Genomic DNA, 24,687 nt, shown 5'->3' with positions numbered 1-24,687 from the left:
CCTAAACAAGAAGAAAGCTTTGCGCTGTTTCAACCCCGTCCGACGGATGACGTAGCTTGTCGTAAGACTTTTTCCAGTCCAGAATTCCATAGAATTTGGTAGGTGATCTCACAAAAAATAAATGAATTATAATAGATGGTGTGATGCACCTTTCCTTCTGACTTTTGTGCTACGTGGTAGGTGATGAAGCAGAGACCATAAGAACTCAAAAACGTGGAACCAATTCGAAAACGTGTTGCAAGTCACTGTGTGTTTTGGTTGCCTTGTGTCGAAGCTCCAAAGTCTCAGCTTTCATACTCTGACACACTAAACAGGCAAGTAAATCAGCAACCTTTACCATCAAAGCCTCCTACTTTCATTTGTCTCGTCAATCTTTGTACCTTCTGCAGAAACCATGTCTCTGATATATGAATTTATGGATTTAGTTTATGATTTCATGGTTTCCGGGAATTGTTTGGGCACAAATCTCATTATTAGTGCTATTTTCTTGCAGAAAAATGGCTGAGGGAACAGCTGGAACCAAACCTGCGAAGAAGCTTGTTGAGATTGATATAGTTTCGGATACTGTATGTCCATGGTGCTTTGTGGGCAAGAAGAATCTTGACAAGGCTGTGGAGGCATCCAAAGGTCAATATGACTTTAGGGTACTCTTCTATCTGTACTCTTTGATCATTCTTTGCTCTTATTATTGTGGATGATGATTATGATGTTGTTCATTTCAAAATCCTTATTTGCAGATTAGATGGCACCCATATCAGCTTAATCCAAATGCCCCTAAAGAAGGTGTTGATAAGAGGAAGTATTATGAGCAAAAATTTGGGTCTGATATGTCTGCAAAAATGGCAAATAGGATGTCTGAGGTATTTGCTATAATTCTGTATATCAACTATGTGAATTTAACATTAAGCCCATGGTACATGCTTAATGTGCTATATGCTATGCATTCACTATGTTGTTTTGACAATTTGCAGATTTTCAGAAGCCATGGCCTCGAATATGACCTGTCTGGACTGACGTATGTGTGAAATATGATTTTGATCTTTTGTTGGTTTTCTAATTTTTGATTGTGGAAATGGTGACAGAGAAGTTTAATATTGTGGAAAGTTTGGAACTGAACCTGTTTTAGGTGATATCTTGGATTAACATGTGTATTGAATATGTACAGGGGAAATACTCTAGATAGTCACAGGCTTATTTACTTTGCTGGGCAGCAGGATCCTGCGAAGCAACATGATCTTGTTGGTGAGCTCTTTCTTGGGTACTTCACACAGGCAAAGTACATTGGGGACAGGTAATTAAGCTACTGGGTTACTTTTTCATGAGCTTTATAGATATGCTTGCTTTAAGGTTGTATAGACCGAGTTGTGGAAATGAGTTACATGTAAACCACTGCCACTCTAAAATGAGACGGCCAGAACTTAGGACTCTTTACGAAAATCATTTGGTATGATCTACAACTGTCTTTTTCATTAACATTAATCTAACTCAGAATCAAAATGAGAAAATATGATAATTTTATCACTCTATTGTATACAATACCAAATCTTATTTAGCGAATTGGTTGCTATGCACCAGAAAACTTGAACAATAGAAAAGGAGGGAAGCCATTTGGAAGGTTCACAGGGAGATTGATTGAATTTCGATAGCAGTCAATTAAGTGATTGTTCCTACTTTAGTTTGATATAAAAAACAGGACCTTATTGTTATGATCACCCTGCTAGGTATTTATCTTTCTGAAAGGGGTAACCTTACTAACCTGAAAGGAGCGTGGAGTCATAATATGATTCATCGTGTTGCCCCTAAGATTCCAAAGTAAAGAAGGGATTTCAAAGCATGTATTTTCTTATTAAACAGAATAACTGTATTCCTCGCTGCCCCTACAATTATGAGAATAAGTGCTATTACCTTCTTAAATTGAATTATGAGGCACAAAGATCTGCAATTTGGATACAGGGAATATCTTCTGGAATGTGCTAGGAAAATTGGTGTAGAAGGAGCAGCAGAGTTTCTTGCAGACCCCAACAATGGGCTCAGTGAGGTTTGTGCTTCACTAGTTTGTTATTGTTGCTACTGTTTTCCATGCAAGTTTTTTTTTTTGGACAAATACTGTTTTCCAAGTTAATGTGTTATAGGAAAGCAAACATTTGATGTATTTGACGTTTAGGATCAGAGTGGCACTGTTGTGCTTACTGATGCAAATTGTAAGATTCTGTTTCATTGGCAACCCAAAGTCCCAAATTGACTGACTTTGCTTGTTATGTTAAATTGAAGGTTAGAGAAGACCTTAAGAAGTACTCAGGCAACATAAATGGAGTCCCACATTTCATGGTGGGTGATGACATTTCAACTCTGGTTTGATTTCTTTTATAGATCCATTAAAATTGATCATCTGGTTCTTTGGCAGATTAATAATGGAAAGCAAGCATTGAGTGGTGCTCAACCGCCTGAGATTTTCTTGAAAGCTTTTGAAGTAGTAACAAAGTGATACGGCCACACATAAATAAGTATTACTCTCTGATCTCCACATTTCAGAATTATGTATACTAAGTGACTTTGTTCTGTCAAACAATCTGTTTTTTTTTTTATGTTTTCAGAGTGTGAATTGGAATCATTGATTAGGTGAACTCACGTGTGGTATTGATTTACTGAAGTTCCCTGTCCTTGTAAAACAGATTTTAGGTCCCATGACCTCTTTACAAACTTGAGTGTGTTTTCCTATCCCTGTAGTCTTGTTTCCTATGTACTCTTGGATTGATATAGGTTAGTCATACCCCACTGAATCTCTTGAAGATCAACTCACAAAAGGATAAGCACATACATGTATCAATCAATATCGATATGCACTAGAAGTCTAGAACCTGACCAAATTAAGTGATTCATCGTCTCATCGATGGTAGACATTTTGAGTAGAGGTAGGCTGACTTAGCAGCGGTACACAGCAGCAAAATTGTCTTCTCCGTCTCTGAGTTCAAGATGCTTTGTTGCATAATGATCTTCTCCTCCTCTCTGAGTTCAAGTTGCTTTGTTGCAGAGAGAACAGGGATCATAAGAACCTTACACTGTTGAACCCTAAGAATCCTCTCATAAAAGTACTTCTTAAGGATCAAGTCATCTTAATAAGAATCCCAACAAGTTGATAGACTTGGTTGAATAATCAGAAATTGTTCGCTTAAGCATAATATCGAGTCCAGTTTGGTTCTGACTTGTAACGTTTGTTTCTCCTACAATATATAATCACGCAAGTGACGTAACTGTATGTATGATTATACAAGCAAACAATGACCTATGATTATATTCATGTTCCGAAAAGATTGAAAGTATCATCAGAACAAGGAGCTGCTCTGCTTGTGAGATCATCAGCAGCCCTAAATTTGTTGAACATTAGTATTAATGATCTCCCAGACGATGTACTCGTTGAAATCCTTCATCGAGTCGGTTGCTACAAATCCATTGCTCACTGCAAGTGTGTCTCCAAGCGTTGGTGCAATCTTCGTACAAGAAAGTGGTCAGTGCCTTATCAAACGACTAAAGCACCTAGATACTTCTTCCGACTTGATGTCCCGTGGTTTACTGGTGGCGGACTCCTGTTCCTAGACTTCCAGCTTAATCCCAGTTTCAAGAAGGCACAAGCGCTTGTTCTGAAAATGGTTCTGTAACTGTCACCAATGCCTGATTTGCAAACCTGTGTAGCGCAGGGAGCAGCACTGTCCTTGTTCGAATGCTTGATCTTTTTTGTTATATCGAAATAGGTCACAAGCTTTTCTTAAAGCCTTTCTAAGCCGAGAGACTAATCTCGTGCGGGGAGATCATGTCAAACGTTTCCTCCTCTAAGAATAGATTAAGATTTAACTCCAATAAGCGTGAGTAAAATTCAAACTTAGGTATGAGGTCTTCACACCTAGACTCTTACCGAATGAACCACATGTGGGGTTTAGAATGGTTGATGTTATTTCAACAAAGTAACGGACTAGGATGCTGTTCATGTGTAGCATTATTATCGTTTCTTTCTTAAAGATAACGCTTCTTGCCATTCATACCGTTCCGACCAACACCAATGCCTAAATTACAAAAAGCTTCTTCTTCATAATGAAAATACTAAAATATTTGTCCTTTGAGAGTTAATTTAGGGTTTAAAATTAAGAAAAATTAAAAATGGTGTAAACGTAGAAGCAAACCTACGTCCACAAAAGTATCCGTAACTCGGTACATATGCGATTGGCTTCTATCTTCTCCAAGTGGTAAGCTGTTATGAATCAAGAACAAAAACCATTCAATCCTCCCATTTCAGATTCATTCGTGGTTTTGTTTGGTGGCTCTGATATGATAATTGCCAGGAGCAATAGTTTTAGGACGTACCACAGTTTCATACACCAGCATTGCATGCACAAACATGGCTGTAGCTCATCCCTTCCGAGTTCCAAAAAAGCCTTGCACAATCGACATCATCTCGGATCCGGTATCCCCTTGGTGCTTTATTGCCAAGAAAAATCTTGACCTGGCTCTACAGGAGGCTGATCATCTCTACGAGTTTGAGCTCCGGTGGCATCCATTTCAAACTGATCCTGATATCCCCAAGGAAGGCATTGATAAGAAGAAGCATTCTGAGGAAAAGCATGGCTTAGCTCAAATATCTGAAACTGTGGAAATGCGTATAGGAGATGTATCAAGTCAATAAATCTCTCATTTCCATTATGTCATTTGCTACAAATCTATCTATATATCCAAGATCATTCACTATGTCCCCTTAACAATTTGCAGATTTTTAGGATGTCATACGATGGAATCGAATACAAACTTTCCGGAATCATGTAAGATTGATTTTCTAAGATGTTCTATGGTTGTGGCATACTTAATTTTCCCCTAGATTGTTTGGTTTTTGCTTAAAACAAGATTCTTGGTGTTGCATTTATGCAGGGGAAATCCTCTAGATTATCACAGGCTCATATATTTTGCTGGGGAACAAGATCATGATATGCAACATGATCTTGTGGATGAGATATTGCTTGGATACTTCACAGAGGAAAAGGACATTGCGGACAGGTAATAGTAGTTGATTATGGTTGTAAATTTGTAATTAGTGATTTGTTACATCTGAATTAAGAGGCACAAGCCTTCGCAATTTTGTATATATGCAGGGAATATCTTGTGGAATGTGCTGGTAAGATTGGTATAGAAGGGGCAGCAGAGTTTCTTGAAGACCCTAACAATGGTCTCAAAGAGGTATCTTTTATGTTCTTCACTGATTAATATCTGTGGGATTTGATTTTTGGCACCCAATATTAATAGAGCTGGCATTGTTCTTATGACAAACTGAAGGTGACCGAAGAGCTCGAGAAGTACTCAGGAACAAAACAAATCCCATATTACGTGGTGCGTGATGCAAATTCACATTTGGGACTTGAGCTTTGTTGCATTAACTAACGAATTACTTTGATCCCTTACTGTTGTTTCTTACTTTCACAGTTTAATGGAAAGGTGAACTGCGTCGGTGCTCAGCCGATGGAAGTGTTTTTGAGAGCTTTCGAAGCAGCCACAAAATGATACAACCTCATCTGGAAGCCTTCACTATCCATCTCTAATGGTGATGGGAGCCCTTGAAATATGTAATTTATGTAAATGTAAACATAACTCTGCTAGCTCTGTTGTATCACTAAGTGTACTTGTTGTATAACCAAAATGTAAATTAGCATTGTAAATTAGTTCTGCATATTTGACCCTGATACATATTCACTCTGACTGAGAATATCTAACAGAAGTTTTGTAAGAGATCATTGCTCATATAAGTGTATGACCACCCCTTCTATCAATGTTTGGACTTCATTGCAAACCGAAGTAGAGGACATGAGTGATGAGGGCAAGTGTGTTACCAAAGAGCTTACTTATAACCCAAGTTACAAAGACTTGAACAATTGCCAAAACTGAAAACTGTGAAACAAGCCTATGCTCAGCAAGACCTCAGAGTAACAGAAACAGGATTTGAGACAGTCAATGAGGAAATTTTCATCTATACAAAAGTCTGAAAGCCTGAAAGACCAACCAGCAAAATAACACCCAGAGAAAGAACACTGGAAACGTAAAGAAGCTGTACACAAAGTTTTATCTTTGCTGCCATATGCTATACTTGGATGACTTTTGCCAAATGCAAGTAAAATTGCAAGAACTATCACATTTTTGCTTCCAAAGAAAAACTTTTAAAGGAAACAAAAAAACACCCTTTAGGATAAACTTTACTTACAACATCGGTTACCAGAAATCAAGTTTATGTACTATGAATGACATTTTTTTTTACATGCGGTATTCACAGTGGCATCACGTTCTTTGGTATTCTGTCTTCCTGATGTTGCTGGATTCATCAACGACGCGTCAATCAAGATTAAGTCGTTTCATCGAATGCCATGACCTACAAAAGCCAAACAATAATTCCACAGTTAGACTCTACACATTCATGAATAAAGACATTTTGCTTTCATTCCTATCTTTTAATATCAAATGAATCCAACACATTATACATATAGCTTTAGATGGCATTTTAGTTTTCTAAAGTTAATACTGTAGAGTTAGTACAGAATGTCTGTAGAGTTTCAAGACAAAGCAGGGTAGTGTAAAACTTTTTATTCCAAAGTCAATATGCCTGCTTGATTATACCTACACTGAGCAGGAATAATAGATATTCAACAATACAAAACCAAATTGTTTGATCTTGCAGCTCGAGTACTATAACATTGAGAAAAGAAAAATCTACTCCAAAACAGACGTATTTAGTTACAATGTTTAAGCTTCTGTCTTTCACACTTGTTATGGCGAAGGAATTTCCCTATATTAACAAAATAACACTAACCTACAATTGAGAAACTATTTGGCAATATGAGATATATCTGGGAAATTTAGAAATGCATCTGGGACGTTATAGCAGTATAATAGAGATGCATGCCTACTAGAAACTAAGCCTGCTCAAGTATTAACATGACTCATGAGTACAAACAAAGTCTGCTGGACGAAAAACATTTGCATTGTTACCTTGCCACATACAGGACAACTTTCACTTCTCTCCATCCACTCATATATACAACCAAGATGATAATGATGAGAGCATTTTGTCAATATTTTGGGGTTTTCTGGAGTATATTCTGCATACAAAGGAAAATGGTAAACAAGTGAGAAGTCAAACAAAACATTGGTATACTTTCCAGAATTATAAACCAATCAGAATTGCAAGAAACATCAGAAGAGCACAAGTACTCTATCCTAATGAAACTAGCATCCGATATCAATGCCAATACCTCCCTTTAAATATACAGTAAGTATGATTCAACCCAACAAACAAACATAGAAACCAAGTCAAAACATGATTGGGTTCATTATTGATATTGAGCAAAGTGTGGTGTCAGTAGTCATCAGCAAACACTAAAGAACCAATTAGGAGAAGTTCATCTTCCTATAGAATGAGAAAGAAGAAGAAAAACCGATCAGGAAAATACAAATGAAAATACCTTCAAGACATGTTGGGCATACATCCTCTTCTTCTGAAGATGTATAAACAATACCAAATCCAGTTGTTGTTTTTGCCGATGACAACTTCATTGAGGACCTGCAACGATGTTCCTTGGATCCATCTTCACAAGCAGTTTCATTCCATTTGTCTCCTGCACTCAAACATTCTGAATCTGCATCGGTATCACTTCTTAGAGGTTCAGTCTCCTCACGAGAATGACTGGTGCCTTTCTCACGCCTAGAAACTAATCCATCCCGCTGCAAGCGGATGTATCTGGGGTCAACATCATAAGGCAAGGGCCTTGGAGGAGAGCGATACATGTCAGATAAAGTGCTATCAAGTGAGGCTGCAGAAGTTATTGAAGCAGCCCCCTGAACGGATGAAGGGAGCGACTGTAGTTCCCCTCTTCTGAACAGTGATGAATACTACAAATAACAGCAGAAAAGGATCATACTTCCCTCTAAAATATAAAGACCCCAAAATTAATACTACATATATTTCTCTTCACAATGGTGAACATATTATGAATTTCAAACGTGTGGATTTTCAAATTTAGAAAGAAGAGAGACAACATAAAGAAGTTTTATAGTCACTAACACGGATCACTAAGCGTACCACATTTACAAAGTTCTGAACACAGCAGTTGGCACACGGACAGTTCCTCAATGCAGAACTGTTTGGATTCACATAATCTTCGAAATCATCGGCATTCAAACAACAACAGACAGCACCCATGATGCCAGTATCGAAATACACCTCCCCAATAATTCTACACTCTCATATGCTGAAAAATTCAAGCTCCACTTGTGCACTAAGAAAACCTCCGGGAGCACAAGTGTGCTTTGACAAGACTGAGAGAGGACACAAAGCTCGCAGAAGTTTGACTACCTCCGCGGACCAGCACCCTCCCTCTCTGACTAACAATGCTGGATGGCTTTGTGGTTTTGATATAACTTAAGGTGGCATTCCTCACCTGCAAAATAGAAGACAGTCTTGGTTTAGTATCAAAAAATCTCATTGACAAAAAGACTTCTCGGAGTGCACTAGATAAATTAACTAAAGCACAAAACATATGCAATGGATGTCAATTAAGCTGATCAGGATTTACTTCAATCATCATTGTCATATTCCCTATGAAAGATTGTTAGCACATAACTAACTGCAGCTGTGATACCATGACTCCTACAGAGTATGGCATGTTTCTAATACAATGAGATCCAAACGACAGCATTGAATTGATAAAGTGATTATGATAAAATTTCACAGACCAATATCTCGAATAGAAAATTTTCTCACTTGTGATCAAAAGTGACCATTTTTCATACCTTCCTTCATAACAAGACCACAACCAAACATAGAAAACGCATACAAATAGATTTGAAGTCTCACCAAAATGAAACTCATCCATGCAAAATATCCTTTTCTCTATTCTCAAGCAAATAAAAAGATGAAAAGATCAACCCAAAACACACACAAATCAAGTAAACAAGATCAACCCAATTGAAAAGATCAAATTTTGAAGCAGCCAGGAAGTTCAAAACCAAAACCCAATTTGCAAAAACAAATTTTGCAGCAAACCCATGATCAGCAAAACACCAAAACAAAACAAAACCCTGTTGCAGATATCAAACATGACACAATCAAAACTACTCTACAAAAAGCAATAATTGCACAAAACCCAGATTACATAGAAATTAAAAGTACTTGAGGAAAGGTGGAATGGAGAGAGAGAGATTGATCTTGGTGGGTGGACAAAGACGGGCAACCCAGAAATTCAATAGAAAAATTTGGATTCTTTGGATAAATTATATATAGATGATTCGAAAATCAGATACTAAAAATGGGAAAGTGGGTTTTGTAATGGGAATTTGGTGCAGCAATTGTGGGTTTTTGGATTTTTGAGGTGATAACAATTCTTAAAGCCACCTGCTTTAAACTTTCTCTTGACTGTGGGTGCCTGATTTATTGTTATTGTATTTTTGTGAATTATAAAAGAATGCAGATTTAACTTTATAATGATGATGACCCAAAATCCCAAAAGGAACAAAATTTTAAAAAGAAAATATCTCCAAGAACATAAAGTAATGATTTTGGTTTTATTGGCCGGAGCTTTGGATGTTTGTCATGAAATGTTCGTAATTATGTAGTTGTATTCCTTTGTGGTATTGTCTCAGTGATCATTCGAATTAGGAAAATATTTGTACCAAGTTAGTATGTCTTTGCATGTGTAAACTTTTTCTTATTTATATATTGTTGGTGGTGTAAATCTATAACTGTAACCATTTAAAACTTGAATTAATCAATAATGATCATCTATGTAAAAAATTAATGCAAACAAAACCGTTTATTTACTCGATTGTATCAATCAAATTAACGGTTGATTATGAGACTGTTAACTTTCACTAAAACTGTCTATTTGCTTGATGCAATCAACTTTTTTGCATATATGATCATTATTGATTGATATAAATTTTGAACAGTTACAATCATGAATTTATATAACCCAAACAATTAACTATGTAAATAAGAGAGAATTAAGAGACACGCGTCCATATGAGTCGGTTAGAAATATAAAAACAAGTTGTATGATGTGTGGTATAATGTCTAATCACTGCCATTTCCTTTTTGGGGTAGTGCTTCTTTATGAGCATGGTGTGGTTCAACCCCTCTTAGTTGGTAGGTTTAAGAAAAAGGAGGATATCATCATTCGTTTTAAAGGGTTCATAACGATGATATTTGCTTCTGATCAAAGTCTTTAACACTATTTCACTATTCTAGACAACAATTCACTTTGTTACATTGTTTCATACAATAGGGTTCACAGACAAAACAATCATCAAATGGAGTTGACAAACCATCATTTACAAGCACCAAAATTTCCTTTCATTTTCTTTGCACACAAGTTAACTCCATTTTGCAGAAAAAGTTGATTAATTTCATCAACATCCCCAAAGTATAAACACAATCTAGAAATACACAAAGATTCCTACGTATAAAAACTGAGTTGTCGTTTCAAGCGTAAAAGAACAAAACTCATCGTCGTTTCGATTGCGTGCCAACTACCGTTATATAAAATTTTCAAATCGCATTCACACACGTAAATTAATCGCCGGCCATTTCCTTCCAGATCTGCTCTAATTTTCTCCCCCAAATTCAAAAACCCTAATCTTTCACACAGCCCCAATTCACTAACCCAGTCCCAGTCCTAGTCCCAATTCCACACTCTCAGTCCAAACGACACCGTTTTAAGCAATGCTCCCAAATTAGGGTTTCCAATTTCTCACAAACAAGCTCAAAGACCGAGGCTTTACAATGCAGGGCTCGTCGCCGGCTCAGCCGGAGGCCATACTGGAGTGGCTTCACAAGGAAATGGGGTACAGACCCCTGGGCAGCTACGGCGGCTCCGCCTCCGGGAAGTCGCAGCTGCCGTCGATCGACGCCGTGAGGAAGATTTGCAGAGGGAACATGATCCCCGTTTGGAGCTTCTTGATCACGCGCGTGAAGTCGGAGAGTACGGTGAAGAATATACGGCGGAATATTACGGTGCACGGCGACAGCGGCGGCGCGGCGGTGAAGAAGGAGGAGGGGAGGAGTAGAGGGAGGAGGAAGGAGAAGGTTGGGGAGAGTTCGAGTGCGGCGGAGGTCAGGGAGGCGGCGCTGCAGGAGAGGGAGGCGGCGGAGAAGGAGGTGGAGAAGCTGAGGAATATTGTGAAGAGGCAGAGGAAGGATTTGAAGGCTAGGATGTTGGAGGTTTCGAGGGCCGAGGCTGAAAGGAAGAGGATGCTTGATGAGAGATCAAAGAAGAGGTATGGGTTTTGTGGATGGTTTACTGAGTAAGATTTGGTTGTGATCTTATAGCTAGTGATGATCATATAGTGGAACGAAACTGAACTGTGTGGAGTGTTTTTAGAGTGTATTGGCTCTGAATTGTTGCTTCCTGTATTCAATAGTGTTATAGTGATGATAAAAAAGCGCCTATTAGGAGTGTTAAATCACTTGCATTTATGGGTCATTAATGTCTCTTTATACCTCATGGACTTGAGTTATCATAGACAAGTTAAAATTGTATTCCTCTTTGTAAGTTTTGCTTGATAATGCTATCATTTTAACGTAAGTTCATCCTACATTGCAAGAAATTGTTATCATTTATCTGGAGTACTAGGTGGAGATACAGGCATTTACTTTCATGAACTGCAAATGATATATCAATATTATGAGAAGACTAATTGAAAGTCTGTTATACTTGGTTCATAATGCAGGCATAAGCAGGTGATGTTGGACGCGTACTATCTACAGTGTGAGGAAGCGGAAAAGATATTTGCAGAGTATCATAAACGTCTATGTTATTATGTTAATCAAGCCAGGGATTCTCAAAGGTTAAGTGTGGATTCGTCTCTAGAATCGGTTAATAGCTTTAGTTCCAACAGTGAAAAGGAGGCTGTTTATTCAACACTTAGGGGCAGTAAAGCTGCAGATGATGTGCTTCTTATTGAAACCACTCGGGAAAGAAACATAAGGAAGGCCTGTGAATCTCTTGCAGCACATATGATTGAAAAGATTCGCAATTCCTTTCCTGCATATGAAGGAAGTGGTATTCATTCAAGTCCTCAGTTAGAAGCAGCCAAGTTAGGATTCGAATTTGATGCGCAATTACCTGAGGAGGTCAGAGATGCAATTCTGAATGGTCTGAAGAGTCCTCCTCAGTTGCTTCAGGCAATTACGTCATACACATCACGACTGAAATCTGTAATTTCCAGAGAAATAGAGAAAATTGATGTAAGAGCTGATGCAGAAACTTTAAGGTAATAACTTTCTTGTCAATACTCGGAACTTATTCCATTTGGTATATTAGCATTGTTATGTGCTATCTATCTTTGCCTTGGCTTCTACTTCTTTTTCATTATGCTCATCCTTCCTGGTTGTTCTTTTTATGAGTTTCTTGGCATAATACTTCCTGCTGCTTGATGTAGATAATGATTTGCATGGTTCTTTTTTTATTTTTTCATTTTATGTCTAAATTTGTCAGATCTTCTCCGTATCCTCCTGATAATAAAGTCAAAACTACTCACATAAGGGGATTAGCTTCCTTGACAATTTGCATTTAAGTCTTCTTGTATTTGGTGGTCATATCCTTGAGACCTTGACTGATATTTCTTAAATTGCCTAATCAGGTACAAGTATGAAAACAACCGAGTTATAGATGTTTCTTCTCCTGACGTGAGTTCACCTTTACACTATCAACTTTATGGTAATGGAAAGATGGGAATTGATGCACCATCTAGGGGAACACAGCTTCTTGAAAGACAGGTTATATTCTTTTCTAGATAGTAGCCTAAACATCATTGTTAGATTTTTTTCTTAAGGCTTCTTAAAAGAACTGGTTTGTATATTTTCTGGATGTTGGGTTGGTTTGGTTTCAATCTTTAGAATAATTGGGGTAAACGGTAAACCACTTGGGGTAAACAGTAAACCACTACCCGAGAAAATCATGCTGGTTAAATGAAAGAATGGGTTGGGCTCGACTTTAACATTTCATTTTGTGTGGTTGAATCTGCATTATATGTTAGTTTTAATTTGTTTTAATTGAAATATGCTGTTTACAGAAAGCTCATGTTCAGCAATTTTTGGCTACTGAAGATGCACTGAACAAAGCTGCAGAAGCTAGGAGTCTATGTCAGAATCTTATAAAGCGTTTGCATGGAAATAGTGATGGAGTGTCTTCAGGCATATCACAAAATGTGGGCAGTCTTAGGCAACTTGAGGTAAACTTTATTGGATATCAATTGAATTGAAATTACCTTGGTTGGGGAAAAAATGATGACATTGACCATTGTTGAGAGGCTCAGACTTGATCCTTGGAGCAATATTCAATGTTGTAAAGCTCAATTCTGTATCTATACTCCTTATTGCTTCGGCTAGGAGAATTCTTTGGTCTGGTTCAATAGTATCATCTGGTGTTTTTCTTTCTGTAGTTGGAGGTTTGGGCCAAGGAAAGAGAAGTTGCCGGCTTGAGGGCAAGCTTGAATACGCTAATGTCTGAAATACAGCGCCTGAATAAATTATGTGCAGAAAGAAAAGAAGCTGAAGATTCATTGAAAAAGAAGTGGAAAAAGATTGAAGAATTTGATTCCCGCAGATCTGAACTGGAAACCATATATACTGCTCTATTAAAAGTTAACATGGTAAGGTTTTGAGCTTCAATATTGCCTGTAAAACTGCATGATCTACATGTAATGTTATTTTGCAGTTTTGGTCATCCAATGCAAATTTCTATGTTTCACTTGAAAGTTTTTCATGTATCATATATATTGGGGTCAATGAATACAACTTTATTAACATCCGAACTAGTTGGTGGAGTCCGTGTTATATGGCCTTTTTTGAACCATGATGTTACTATGATGGCCAATGATCCTATTTGTGGTTCTATGTATGTGCCATGGATACTTTATATCCCTGGAAGACATATACCAATGATATATATAGTTACATAGTTTTTACTTTAGCTGTTTTCTAATTTGATTTTGACAATGTGTAGGATGCTGCCGCCTTCTGGAATCAGCAACCATTAGCTGCAAGGGAATATGCATCAAGCACTATTATTCCAGCATGCACAATAGTTATGGATCTTTCAAATAATGCAAAAGATCTTATTGAAAAAGAAGTATCTGCTTTTGATCAAAGTCCTGATAATAGTCTCTACATGCTTCCAGCAACTCCACAGGTTCGTCTATCTGCATTAGTATTGGATGCTGTGTCACGATTAAGTACATCTATGCTTTAAGTATCACTTGTAATAGTTTGATCTTTAAATTGGTGATTTGATTGTTATATTGATGAATCTGTATTTTATTTTGAGTACAGAGTATTGAATTAAGTATTTTCATTTAGTAGGATTTAGAGTAGTCTAACCATTGTCAACATATATGAATGCTAAATCTAGGATCTTGATTATCAATAAGCTTTCTGATTTTTCTGCTGGCTAAAAAGTATAAAACTTTGTTTTTCTTGATTCCATATGCACTTTCCTGAGTGTCCATATGCAGTCCCTGGTGTTCTGAATCCTTCACGAACTTTTGTTTCAGGCACTATTGGAGTCAATGGGTGCACACGGCTCTACTGGACCTGAAGCTGTTGCTGCTGCAGAGAAGAATGCAGCTATATTAACTGCAAAAGCAGGTGCTAGGGATCCATCAGCAATACCTTCTATATGTCGTGTGTCAGCCGCCCTACAGTATCCTGGTGGTGAGTCTTCATTTCGTCTGTGACAACATTAGAAGCATGAGATTAGAGGCCTATCTGTAATAGGAAGAGTTAACATCTATCCAGTTGGCCACATTTTATCCAATGCTCTGTTGAGAGGTCATTTGCCTTCAACTTTTGGTTATGGTCATAATGGCTTTCCATTACAGTTCAAGACGAAAAGTAAAACCAAAACCAATAGTATATCAATGATTGGCAGAGTCCACTTACTGATTTGTCTTTCTGCTGATCAGTATGGAGGCACTAATTCATTGCTGCCTCAAAGACTCTTATTTTGTTGAATCTCAAACTCCAGTAGAACATGGTAATAGGTTCTTTCATCCCTGTGCTGGATGAAGATGCTTATCTCATAGTCAGCAATGGTCCTTGGCATATACTCATTCATGAAGCTTAGGTCTTAAGGAGTTCTGGTTTTCAAATTAAATATTAATGTTGATGATCATCTGTGCTTGGTTTTGGTCTTTAGGATGTTGTCCTTCAGGGTCAAGTATGTCTAGTAAACATACTTGGTGTTCAATTCAAAATCCTTTTAACTTTTAAGGCATGCGTTCTTTTATGACATATTTTGTTCTACTTCATTTGTTGTTTTCTTTAGGATATATTTCTAAATGACATTATATGCTAGCTTAATGGGGTGGTTTCCATTTTGTCATATCTGCAGGTCTGGAGGGTTCAGATGCTGCTTTAGCCTCGGTGCTAGAGTCGCTGGAGTTCTGTTTAAAACTTCGTGGTTCTGAGGCTAGCGTGTTGGAGGACTTAGCGAAGGCAATCAATTTGGTCCATACACGACAGGACCTTGTTGAAAGTGGTCATGTGTTGTTGAACCATGCCTATAGAGCTCAACAAGAATATGATAGGTAAAGCTACACATGGCCTTTTGAACTGCCAATTGGCATCTTGCTATCTATCTCCTGTCAATACTCAGGATGCAAAGCTCTAATTTTATGTTAGATTCATAATACATGTCAAACCTTTTGAGTCAGTGATGTTATCTAATATCCATGAATATAACTGTTTGACATAATTACACGCATTTAGGATCTGTGCATTTTTTTTCCTCTTTTCTTGAAGTACAGACATATGATTCTATTTGACATTATTACGCACTTTCCCTGCAGGAAAACGAGTTTCTGTTTGAATTTGGCTGCTGAGCAAGAGAGAACTGTCACAGAGAAATGGTTGCCAGAACTGAAGACTGCAATTCTGAATGCTCAGAAGTGCTTGGAAGACTGCAATTATGTTAGGGGATTGGTAAGAGACTACCATAAGCTGAAATATCTGTCATTACAATGCTATCTACCTGCATGCATGTGAATTTTATTGGAGTTGATCTATCTTTTACATATATTGATAATTTGATATTCTGATACTGGATTAAATAATAAATGGAACTGAGCTTTTCATTTATTTTTGGGTTAGGAGGTGGGGTGGTTTCATATGTCTAAGTATTATTTTCCATAAAATATTGAACTCATGCTTTTTGCTTCTAGTTTGTGTGTTGCCCGCATTAAAGTTATGTAAGTTGAAGGCTAGTTTTTATTATTATTATTATTATTATTATTTATTTTTATTTTTTTTATCAATCATGCTGCAAAATCTTTACCTGGTCACACACTGGGGACAATGGTTACTGCACATACTGAACCATAGCCAGTAAATTGTGTGCCTTTGAACACGTGGCCCACGCAAACATCCAGTGTTCCTGGATCTTGGCCTCATTATCCTTTGTTATTGGTATTCCCCACTACCATGTGCGTCTATCTAAATGGCCAGGCTTTGAGGGTTGGATAGTTGGTATTTTAGTTGTATAGTAGCAGTTTTACAGGAGCTCTCTCATCTTTCTACCTTCACTGAGTTAACTAAATCCTTGATAGTTATTTTGCTTTTAGCCTTCATAATTGTCTGAACTGCAATCTATCTATGCAGCTTGATGAATGGTGGGAGCAACCAGCTGCAACAGTTGTTGACTGGGTCCTAGTTGATGGATTGAATGTTGCTGCTTGGCACAATCATGTGAAGCAGCTCCTTGCGTTTTACGATCAGGAGCACATGTGAATACTTTGAACACTGAATGAAGCAAGACGTGTTTTGGACCTCCTCCCCCGTCTTCCTTTCTCAATTCTGCCACTCAGTGACTACAAAGAACCATGTAAACTGTAGCCCTGTCTGAAAGTAACATCTATACTGTACAGTTAGGAGTGCAACAGAGCCATTCATTGAGATCACCACAGCCATACATTGGATTTGGGGAAGAGGAGGGTAGCCCCGGCGGGAAGAACACGTCCGGGTCTTCGTTGCTCTGTAGTTTGTATCATAACTTTGTAGATTGATTTCTAGTGGGTATTCTCATGAGGCTTGATTGATGCCAGAAGATGGAAAGTGTTATTATACTGGTATCATTTGTACTTTCATTTGAATCTTGGTGGCAACCATCATTGTTGATAGTAGATACTACAAATTTTGTTCTCGTAAATATTAACAGAGTTTTCTCTTTCAACCAAAATTATATATCACCAGCTTTTCTCTACAAATTTGCCTCGTTGTTTTTGACTCGACATTTTAGAATGAGTTACTGAATCTGCTTGTTTGGACTTGCTTTACTTGCTCATTTTCTACTGGTGTACCAAGCAATTCCTCTCTTAGAATTTATTCCTCTAAATACTAGGAGACTGGAGTGCCAATCCAGTTTATTATTATACAACTTTTATGAAACAGGCAAGATGGAAATGTTCACCTTATCACCAATTCACCAAACTTCGTAATCCCTCATTTTTTTAGATTTGATTTTTCAAGATTGAGCTTAAGGTCTTAAACTTTTGTGAAGAACAATATTATAGGCATTTTAATTCTTCATCAAGCCAAATGGCGATAACTCGATAAAATGTTCCTGCATGTCGGCTAGTATTTACAAATTTGAAGCAATGCAACGTTGAATTATATAAGTCCCTTATATAAATCGTGGCAAGAAGACCATGATCGTTTGCTTCATCAAAAAAATCTATGATCCAAGTATGGCAAGAAAAGAAGACCATGCTGTAAATCAAATCTAATCGAATGTATTGCAAGCCAAGATGACCACGCTGCATATGCATAGTGGCATAGCATACTATTAATTTACCACTAGGAAGCTAGCAGACAATTAATCTCATCTCTTTGCTTGCAATTGGACAGTCTTATCAGCATGCATGTAGGTGAGGTAGCTAATTCGATCAACTGAGTAGACATGACGGGAACCCTGGTACGAGGGGATTCCTCTGGTCCGTGAATTCATGATAAAGAAAGATGCAAGTAGACAAAACCAATACCTTCACGTACTACAAAACCAGCAGCTTTGTATATAAACTTAGACCGAGGGTTTACTGGTATCAGGTGAGCAACCTTTCAATTCTTACACCCTTTTGTCTAATGATTGTGAGCCACTGCGTTGGCGTCTTGTTTTCTTTTAGTATTATGGAGCATGGAGTTGTGGACTATATGGACACGAAATGGGTGTCGGTCCATGGATTATTCTTCTAACAATTATACTTGTCCTCACAATTATAATACCCCAAGAAGTACAAAACTATGAACAACAAAGAATCTCGATGCAAGATAGGTCGACACATGGGAGTGTCTTTCAAGGCCTAACACTACACATGCATATCAGTGAAAGAGATGCAAACAGTTACCAGATGAAGGAGAAGACATGAAGATGATGATGAATTCCTTTAGTAACTGGAGGATTATGCCCTTCATCATATGCTAATCTGAATTTTGGACCTACACTTGATACTCATTCAATTTCATCGCAATCATCCATGCACGTACGTACTCTTATATTCTTGAGTATATAGCTAGGGATATAGGCCGGTTCAGATGATAGTCTTTAGTCCAATGTGACAACTCGTATATATCATGTTATTTTCTTGGTGGGACTCGTACGTTTGATTAACATCAGGAAAATATCTAGAGGGGTACAGTAGAAACTTAGCAGAACCCAACCAAGAAAGATCAATGCTCATATTAGATAAAAAGACTAATAACAACCGTGATTATTGGATAATAATGGGTATGTTAATGTATGTGATGTATGAATTTTGTCCTCAAGTTGTAAAATAAGTTTTCAAAGTAGTAATATTAGTCCTCAAAGTTATAATATAAGTCTTTAAAGTTGTAAAAAAATTAGTTACAACATTAATCCTTATTTGTCTTTAAAGTGGTAATTGAGTCTTCAAAGTTGTAATATAAGTCCTAAAAGTTATAACAACTTTTTTAATCACTTTGAGGACTCGATCACATTTTACCACTTTAAGGACACATGATGACTAATGTTGTAACTTAAATTTTTTACAACATTACAACTTCGAGGACTAATATTACTAGTTTAAGGACTCAATTTACAAAATTGATGCATCACATCATTCACATGCATTAACACATTGTAGAATTTTCCAATAATGAGAGTGTAGGAAATAATAACTAGGAATATTTCTTGTGATGAAATAGGAAGAGTGTACGTACGTAAGGATAAAAATGATTTTAGGTTTGAAATGAGAATAGGACACTATGAGGGTTTTGCTGAAACCAGAAAAACAAAGCCAGATTTTTGTTTACGACAGTTTCTAGACTTGAATGGCCCCTTTCTCATTTTCCATTGTTAATCTGGTCGGGCTAGGTTAATTTTAGAATTAAATTCAGTTTACCCCCATGAGGTTTGGGAGTAACTTCATGTTAATCCCTATACTTTTAATTTCATCAGTTTACCCCTTAAACTTTTGAATTTTCCTCAAGCGTGACCAAATGTCCTATATTCTGTCCAAATCGGACGTTAACTGCTGATAATTTTAACCTTAACTGTGAGGCCAGTATCTAGAATTTGGGCAAATCGAACCTTATATGTCCAAATTGGACCTTAACTGCTGATAATTAAAGGTCAATTCAAACGGAATATGAGAATTTGGGCACGGCAGACAAAAATTGCAGAGTTCAAGGGGTAAACTGATGAAAATAAAAGTGTAGGGACTAACATGAAGTCACCCCCAAACCATAAGGGGGTAAACGGAATTTAATTCTTAATTTTAACTATATGTTTCTCTCTACGTTTATATCGTTAAATTAGGGTGAAGCTGGACATGAAGAAGGAAATATTTTTCATTCGATATGTCACTGTTATATAGTTGGAACTTGGAAAACGACCACATATATGCATTATCCACTACTACTATGAAAAAAAAATTCCCAGCTAAACTTCAAATAATCAACGTTAATTGTTAATTATGTATAGCCTTAACATGGGTACTGCATGTTAATCATTATCAAATTAGGTCATTACAAGATCCGATCTCAAATGACAATCTCTAAAACAAATGAAAATTAATTGTAAACTTGTTCAAGTGGTGTTGGTTTGAACTACATCCATATATAAATAGCGAACTGTATACAACAACATCTTCAACTAGTTGATATATAACAGTTAATATAAGAAGAGCTCCATATGCTTCCATCACTTCAGCCTCGAGATATTTGTGGGTTGCTCTCCTTCTCGTGAACCAACAGGGACCCCGAGTATTCCTTTTAGCATTCTTACACCAACAAAGTTACAAAACTACAAAAGCTTATGTTCCATACCTCGCATCAACCATAAGAAACCAAAAGCTGTATAATATCCTACAGAGAATTAATTTAATATATCAGACTATCCACTTGATCGAGTCTCAGCAACCTCTATAAAAGCCGACCGCTATCAACTCATTCTTACACACTTAAAAGCAGTAGAGTATAATGTCTTGGTTTCTAACCATATTCCTTCTCAGTACTCTAGCATTTGCTACTCCTTCAGTTGCTAACCATGAGGAGCTGCCTCAGTCTGGTGTTGTAGTAGGCAAAGTATACTGTGATACTTGCTTCCAAGACGGGTTCGTGAAAACAAGCCACTTCATTTCTGGTAACCTTTCAAAATTTTCACTGTTTACACACCCAAACTATTTGTTCATGTGATATATAGTATAGTACAAACCCTAACATGCAGTTACTCAAATTATTGTGGGTTTAATTTTATGCAGGGGCGTCTGTTGGTGTGGAGTGCAAAGATGGCAGTTCATCAAAACCTAGTTTTCAAGCACAAGCGAAAACAGATAACCAAGGAGTGTTCAAAGTTCCCTTGCCTTTCTCAGTCAGCAAACATGTGAAGGGAATTGAAGGGTGTTCTGTGAAGCTAATCAGCAGCAGTGAACCTCATTGTGCTGTAGCCTCAACAGCAGCTTCATCTTCGCTTCCCCTCAAGTCCAGGAAGCAAGGGACACACATTTTCTCAGCTGGGTTATTCGCCTTCAAGCCCAAGCAAGGCAACCTATGTAACCAAAAACTAAGCACCAACAAGCTGTCAGTTCCCTCATCATCGGTTCAAGAACAAAAGTTACTAGGACTCCCAGGTCTTCCGGGACTACCAGGTCTACCTGGACTTCCGGGTCTTCCGGGTCTTCCGGGACTCCCAGGGCTTCCCGGAATCGGTGCCCACCCTGAGAAAATGGAAACCAAAACTACTACGTCTAAGGTAGAGAGGCACCTGATTGCCCTAGTCCCAGGTCAAAAAGCAAGCACAAAATCGGTTGAAGAACAAAAGTTACTAGGACTCCCAGGTCTTCCGGGACTCCCAGGCCTTCCTGGACTCCCAGGTCTTCCTGGACTTCCAGGAATCGGAGCCCACCCAGAGAAAGAGGAAGCCAAAACTCCTGCTTCTAAGGTAGAGAGGCACCTAATTGCCGGACTCCCAGATCTTCCGGGACTCCCAGGCCTTCCCGGACTCCCAGGTCTTCCTGGACTTCCAGGAATCGGGGCCCACCAAGAGAAAATACCAGAGTCCAATTCTGAAACCAAAACTTCAAAGGTAGAGAGACACCTGCTTGTCCCAGGTCTTCCAGGACTCCCGGGACTTCCGGGACTTCCAGGGCTTCCGGGTCTCCCAGGGCTTCCGGGACTTCCGGGTCTCCCAGGGCTTCCGGGACTCCCCGGACTCCCAGGTCTTCCAGGAATAGGAGCACAAACAGAAAAAGTTACAGAAAAGACTGATGATGTAGCCTCTTCTTCTCCTTGATATGTATCTCAAGTAATATCGTAGTTTTTCTCTTTTTTTTGTTGTTTGCCAAAGCTTCTACGTTACCATATATGTTGGCACTAAGCTATTTAGGTTTTATAAGTTTGTACTTTGTAAGGACTAAGCCACGAGCATAATAATTAACAATAATAAATAATTGTATTTGGGAATAAAGCTTTCTGTCACTGTGTTTCCCGTATCTTATGTTCAGCAATTTTTGGCTATGAAGATCAGAAGATGCACTGAACAAATTAAGCTAGCTGCAGAAGCTAGTTAGTTTTCAGGAATTTGTGTGCATAGAAATTATAGTGATGTAGTTACTTCGGGCATATCAGAAAATGAGGAATTAAGCCATTAAAGGGGGACTCTTGTAGATATATAAGCAACTCGAGGTAAACTGCTTCATAGGATATTGAAGTGAATTCCCATGCTAGCTGGGAGTAGCTGCTGCTTTAGGCCTGGTGGATAATATTGAATGTTGTAAAACTTAATTTTACTCTATTTACTTCTAGCTTTTGATAGCTTTCCACTACAGTAACTCTATTGTTTGGCCCAATAGTATCATTTGGTGTGTTTTACATTCGAATTCCTTTCCTTTTTCTTTGTATAATCAATGAAGGTTTGGGCTAAGAAAAGAGAAGGTTGCTGGCTTCAGGCCCTGGCTAGCTAGCGCGAACAAACACCAGAAGAATTTGATTCTCAAAGATCTGAACTTGAAATCATACATAGTTCTGTATATATCCTATAGCCTATGCTGAAAGTTAACATGCATATATGGTACGGTATATATGATCAGATGATCTTCCTTGGTGCTTTTAGAACTGCAAATTACCACATTTTAACGTCATTATAAGAACCCCTGGCCTGTTTGATTGTTCCATGAAATTGCTACCTTGAAGTTCCATACGCGATTGACAGGATCTTGATGGAAGTAGTGTTCATGTGTTGACAGTTGTGTTGAACCATGCGCTTATAGAGCTTAAGTACTCAATAAGAATATGATAGGCACATAAAAGTGCACATATATAGTCTAGTTGAATTGTTGTTTTATCAGGAACTTAGATTATGAATTCTTCAATACCTCTAAAGCTAAGTGACATATTATAGCCAGCATATGGTCCTATTTGGTTGGTATATATATGTTGCTGCTTGGCATATTCTGATATTCATTTGAAGCATGCAGCTCCTTGCATTTTATGATCAGGAACACCCTGTGAATGCTATTTTAGCCCTCAATTAAGCAAGATGTGTTTCGAATAGATCGCCGCGTTGTCCTATGTCAATTCTGCCTCTTCGGCAAGGATATAAACGAAACGCAAACCAAAGCCCCATCTGAAGCAACATGTAGTATTACTGTTAGGACTGCGACTGGAGCCATACATTGAGAAAGATAAGGAATTCGAAGGTTCGCCCTCGCAGGAGGAACTGGCTAGGTCTGGGTTTTAGTTGCTTAATTTATAGGTGTATTAATTATAACATCATAGCTTGGTTTGAAAGAAAGCTTGTTGATAGTTAGGATACTTCAAGGCTAGTTTGTATTCGTCAATAATAAGTTAATAACAGGTTTGAACCTTAGATGAGTTAATTAGATCTACATTTGCATGATTATTTTCTTTAATTCTGTACCACTCCGGTACATTGTACAACTTTGCGGTTCGATCAGTCTATATTATTGATATCTTATGCATGCATGTTCTGTGTAGGGAACTGACATCAGGACCTTGGACAAACAGTTCATCCATAGTAAACAGTTATATCTACAAGTGGCTAAACAGCGTTCTTACACGTAGTTCGTTTTAATAAATCGAAGCAAGCAGAGCTGAATCGGATTCAGGAAGTCACGATGAGAAGGCCACGTTGCAGCCGTATAGATTGTCACAATGCATGGCCATACTCTAATAGTAAACTGTCACCAACAAAAACAAGAGTTTATAAACAATCTTATCCTATACTTTCAGAAGTTCATAGTTTGCAACCATTCATTTGGAACTTGCATGGTTTCCGAGTTTGACAATGAAGATAAGCCATTGTTATAATAAGTTAATAACAAATTAGTATAGACAGCAAACTCACCCGTGAAATCGAGACCCGTGATAGATAAAGAGATGTTTCTTTGGAGTCTCATCAGAACAAGAGACAAAACTATCCCTTTATGAACTGTAAGAATGCACATTCTTCACAGGATAGTGTCAAAGATAATCTTGAACCGTGAAGAACCCGCCTTATACTGTCAAAGAATGAAACGGTGAGCTTTTGGGGGAAGTTTATTGTTGGCAGCTGAATGAAGAATTGTTATCACTTTTATGTAAAGATAGACACAAAATGAGTGTAATGGTAGAATTAAAAGACAACGCGTCAATTCCAGGATGTAACATTAATATACGAGTTTGTGCTATTGTTCTGTTCTTTTGTTATCTTGCAATACAAATTCCCGAAATAGTGTGCATTAATTATAAGAGTAGTGTTATTGAAACAACCATTACTTATCCTCACAAAGTAGATATTCGAAATAAGTGAGAAGGGAATCATTGATGCAACCCCAACACAAGGGAATGTCTCAGAAGCCTAGAGCTTACATCGTGAGTTGGTTGGGAAGTGCTCAACTGCATCACCTGTTAGTTTGATATACATTGTCGACCTCTTTCTAATGGTACCTTGTCTAGTACCGTGTCAGATTTTCATCGCAATAGTTACTAGCTAGACTCGAATACAACCTTCGACGCCCTTTCACATTTCTTTTGTTGTTTTGCAACGTGCAAGGCAAGGCTACTTACCTGTATATGTTTGATGTTTCTCAGCTTGGATTTGTGTCCTCACTATGTAGAATATATATATATATATATATATATATATATATATATAT

The 24,687-nt window shown here is 37.8% G+C and overlaps 5 protein-coding genes across 6 annotated transcripts; 4 read left to right on the top strand and 1 right to left on the bottom strand.

The window, feature by feature from the left end:
- Positions 1-229: 229 nt before the first annotated feature.
- Positions 230-2,697, top strand: LOC101310818 (uncharacterized protein YwbO-like). Of its 2 annotated transcripts, XM_004304153.1 has the most exons (8): positions 230-314; positions 494-644; positions 738-860; positions 972-1,015; positions 1,166-1,291; positions 1,954-2,038; positions 2,272-2,328; positions 2,405-2,697. In XM_004304153.1, the coding sequence occupies exons 2-8, from the start codon at positions 498-500 to the stop codon at positions 2,483-2,485; spliced, it is 663 nt and encodes a 220-aa protein (XP_004304201.1). In that variant the 5' UTR covers positions 230-314; positions 494-497; the 3' UTR covers positions 2,486-2,697. The 2 variants fall into 2 exon arrangements, with proteins under 2 accessions (XP_004304201.1, XP_004304200.1); XM_004304152.1 differs by lacking the exon at positions 230-314 and having other exon boundaries at positions 321-644.
- A 1,693-nt stretch (positions 2,698-4,390) lies between these two features.
- LOC101292444 lies at positions 4,391-5,541 on the top strand. The gene is made up of 6 exons (XM_004306006.1): positions 4,391-4,660; positions 4,759-4,808; positions 4,915-5,040; positions 5,136-5,220; positions 5,317-5,370; positions 5,464-5,541. Exons 1-6 carry the CDS (start codon positions 4,391-4,393, stop codon positions 5,539-5,541), a joined length of 663 nt encoding a protein of 220 aa, XP_004306054.1.
- Positions 5,542-6,127: 586 nt separating this feature from the next.
- Positions 6,128-9,397, bottom strand: LOC101310535 (E3 ubiquitin-protein ligase At3g02290-like). Its single transcript, XM_004304151.1, has 5 exons — positions 9,197-9,397; positions 8,108-8,465; positions 7,491-7,917; positions 7,018-7,127; positions 6,128-6,400 (listed from the first exon to the last, which is right to left on the bottom strand). Exons 2-5 carry the CDS (start codon positions 8,225-8,227, stop codon positions 6,374-6,376), a joined length of 684 nt encoding a protein of 227 aa, XP_004304199.1. The 5' UTR covers positions 8,228-8,465; positions 9,197-9,397; the 3' UTR covers positions 6,128-6,373.
- A 1,293-nt stretch (positions 9,398-10,690) lies between these two features.
- LOC101310241 lies at positions 10,691-17,151 on the top strand. Its single transcript, XM_004304150.1, has 10 exons — positions 10,691-11,298; positions 11,752-12,294; positions 12,664-12,799; positions 13,096-13,254; positions 13,465-13,674; positions 14,028-14,213; positions 14,575-14,734; positions 15,414-15,609; positions 15,871-16,003; positions 16,679-17,151. The coding sequence occupies exons 1-10, from the start codon at positions 10,805-10,807 to the stop codon at positions 16,805-16,807; spliced, it is 2,346 nt and encodes a 781-aa protein (XP_004304198.1). The 5' UTR covers positions 10,691-10,804; the 3' UTR covers positions 16,808-17,151.
- Positions 17,152-20,489: 3,338 nt separating this feature from the next.
- LOC101309950 (collagen alpha-2(IV) chain-like) lies at positions 20,490-21,998 on the top strand. Its single transcript, XM_004304149.1, has 2 exons — positions 20,490-20,675; positions 20,794-21,998. Exons 1-2 carry the CDS (start codon positions 20,513-20,515, stop codon positions 21,822-21,824), a joined length of 1,194 nt encoding a protein of 397 aa, XP_004304197.1. The 5' UTR covers positions 20,490-20,512; the 3' UTR covers positions 21,825-21,998.
- Positions 21,999-24,687: the final 2,689 nt, after the last annotated feature.

The sequence above is a fragment of the Fragaria vesca genome, linkage group LG6, assembly GCF_000184155.1.
Source record: "Fragaria vesca subsp. vesca linkage group LG6, FraVesHawaii_1.0, whole genome shotgun sequence".
In the NCBI taxonomy this organism is placed as follows: Eukaryota; Viridiplantae; Streptophyta; class Magnoliopsida; order Rosales; family Rosaceae; genus Fragaria; species Fragaria vesca.
Note: the sequence above shows the minus strand (reverse complement) of the source record. Positions and strands in the feature narration are given on the sequence as shown.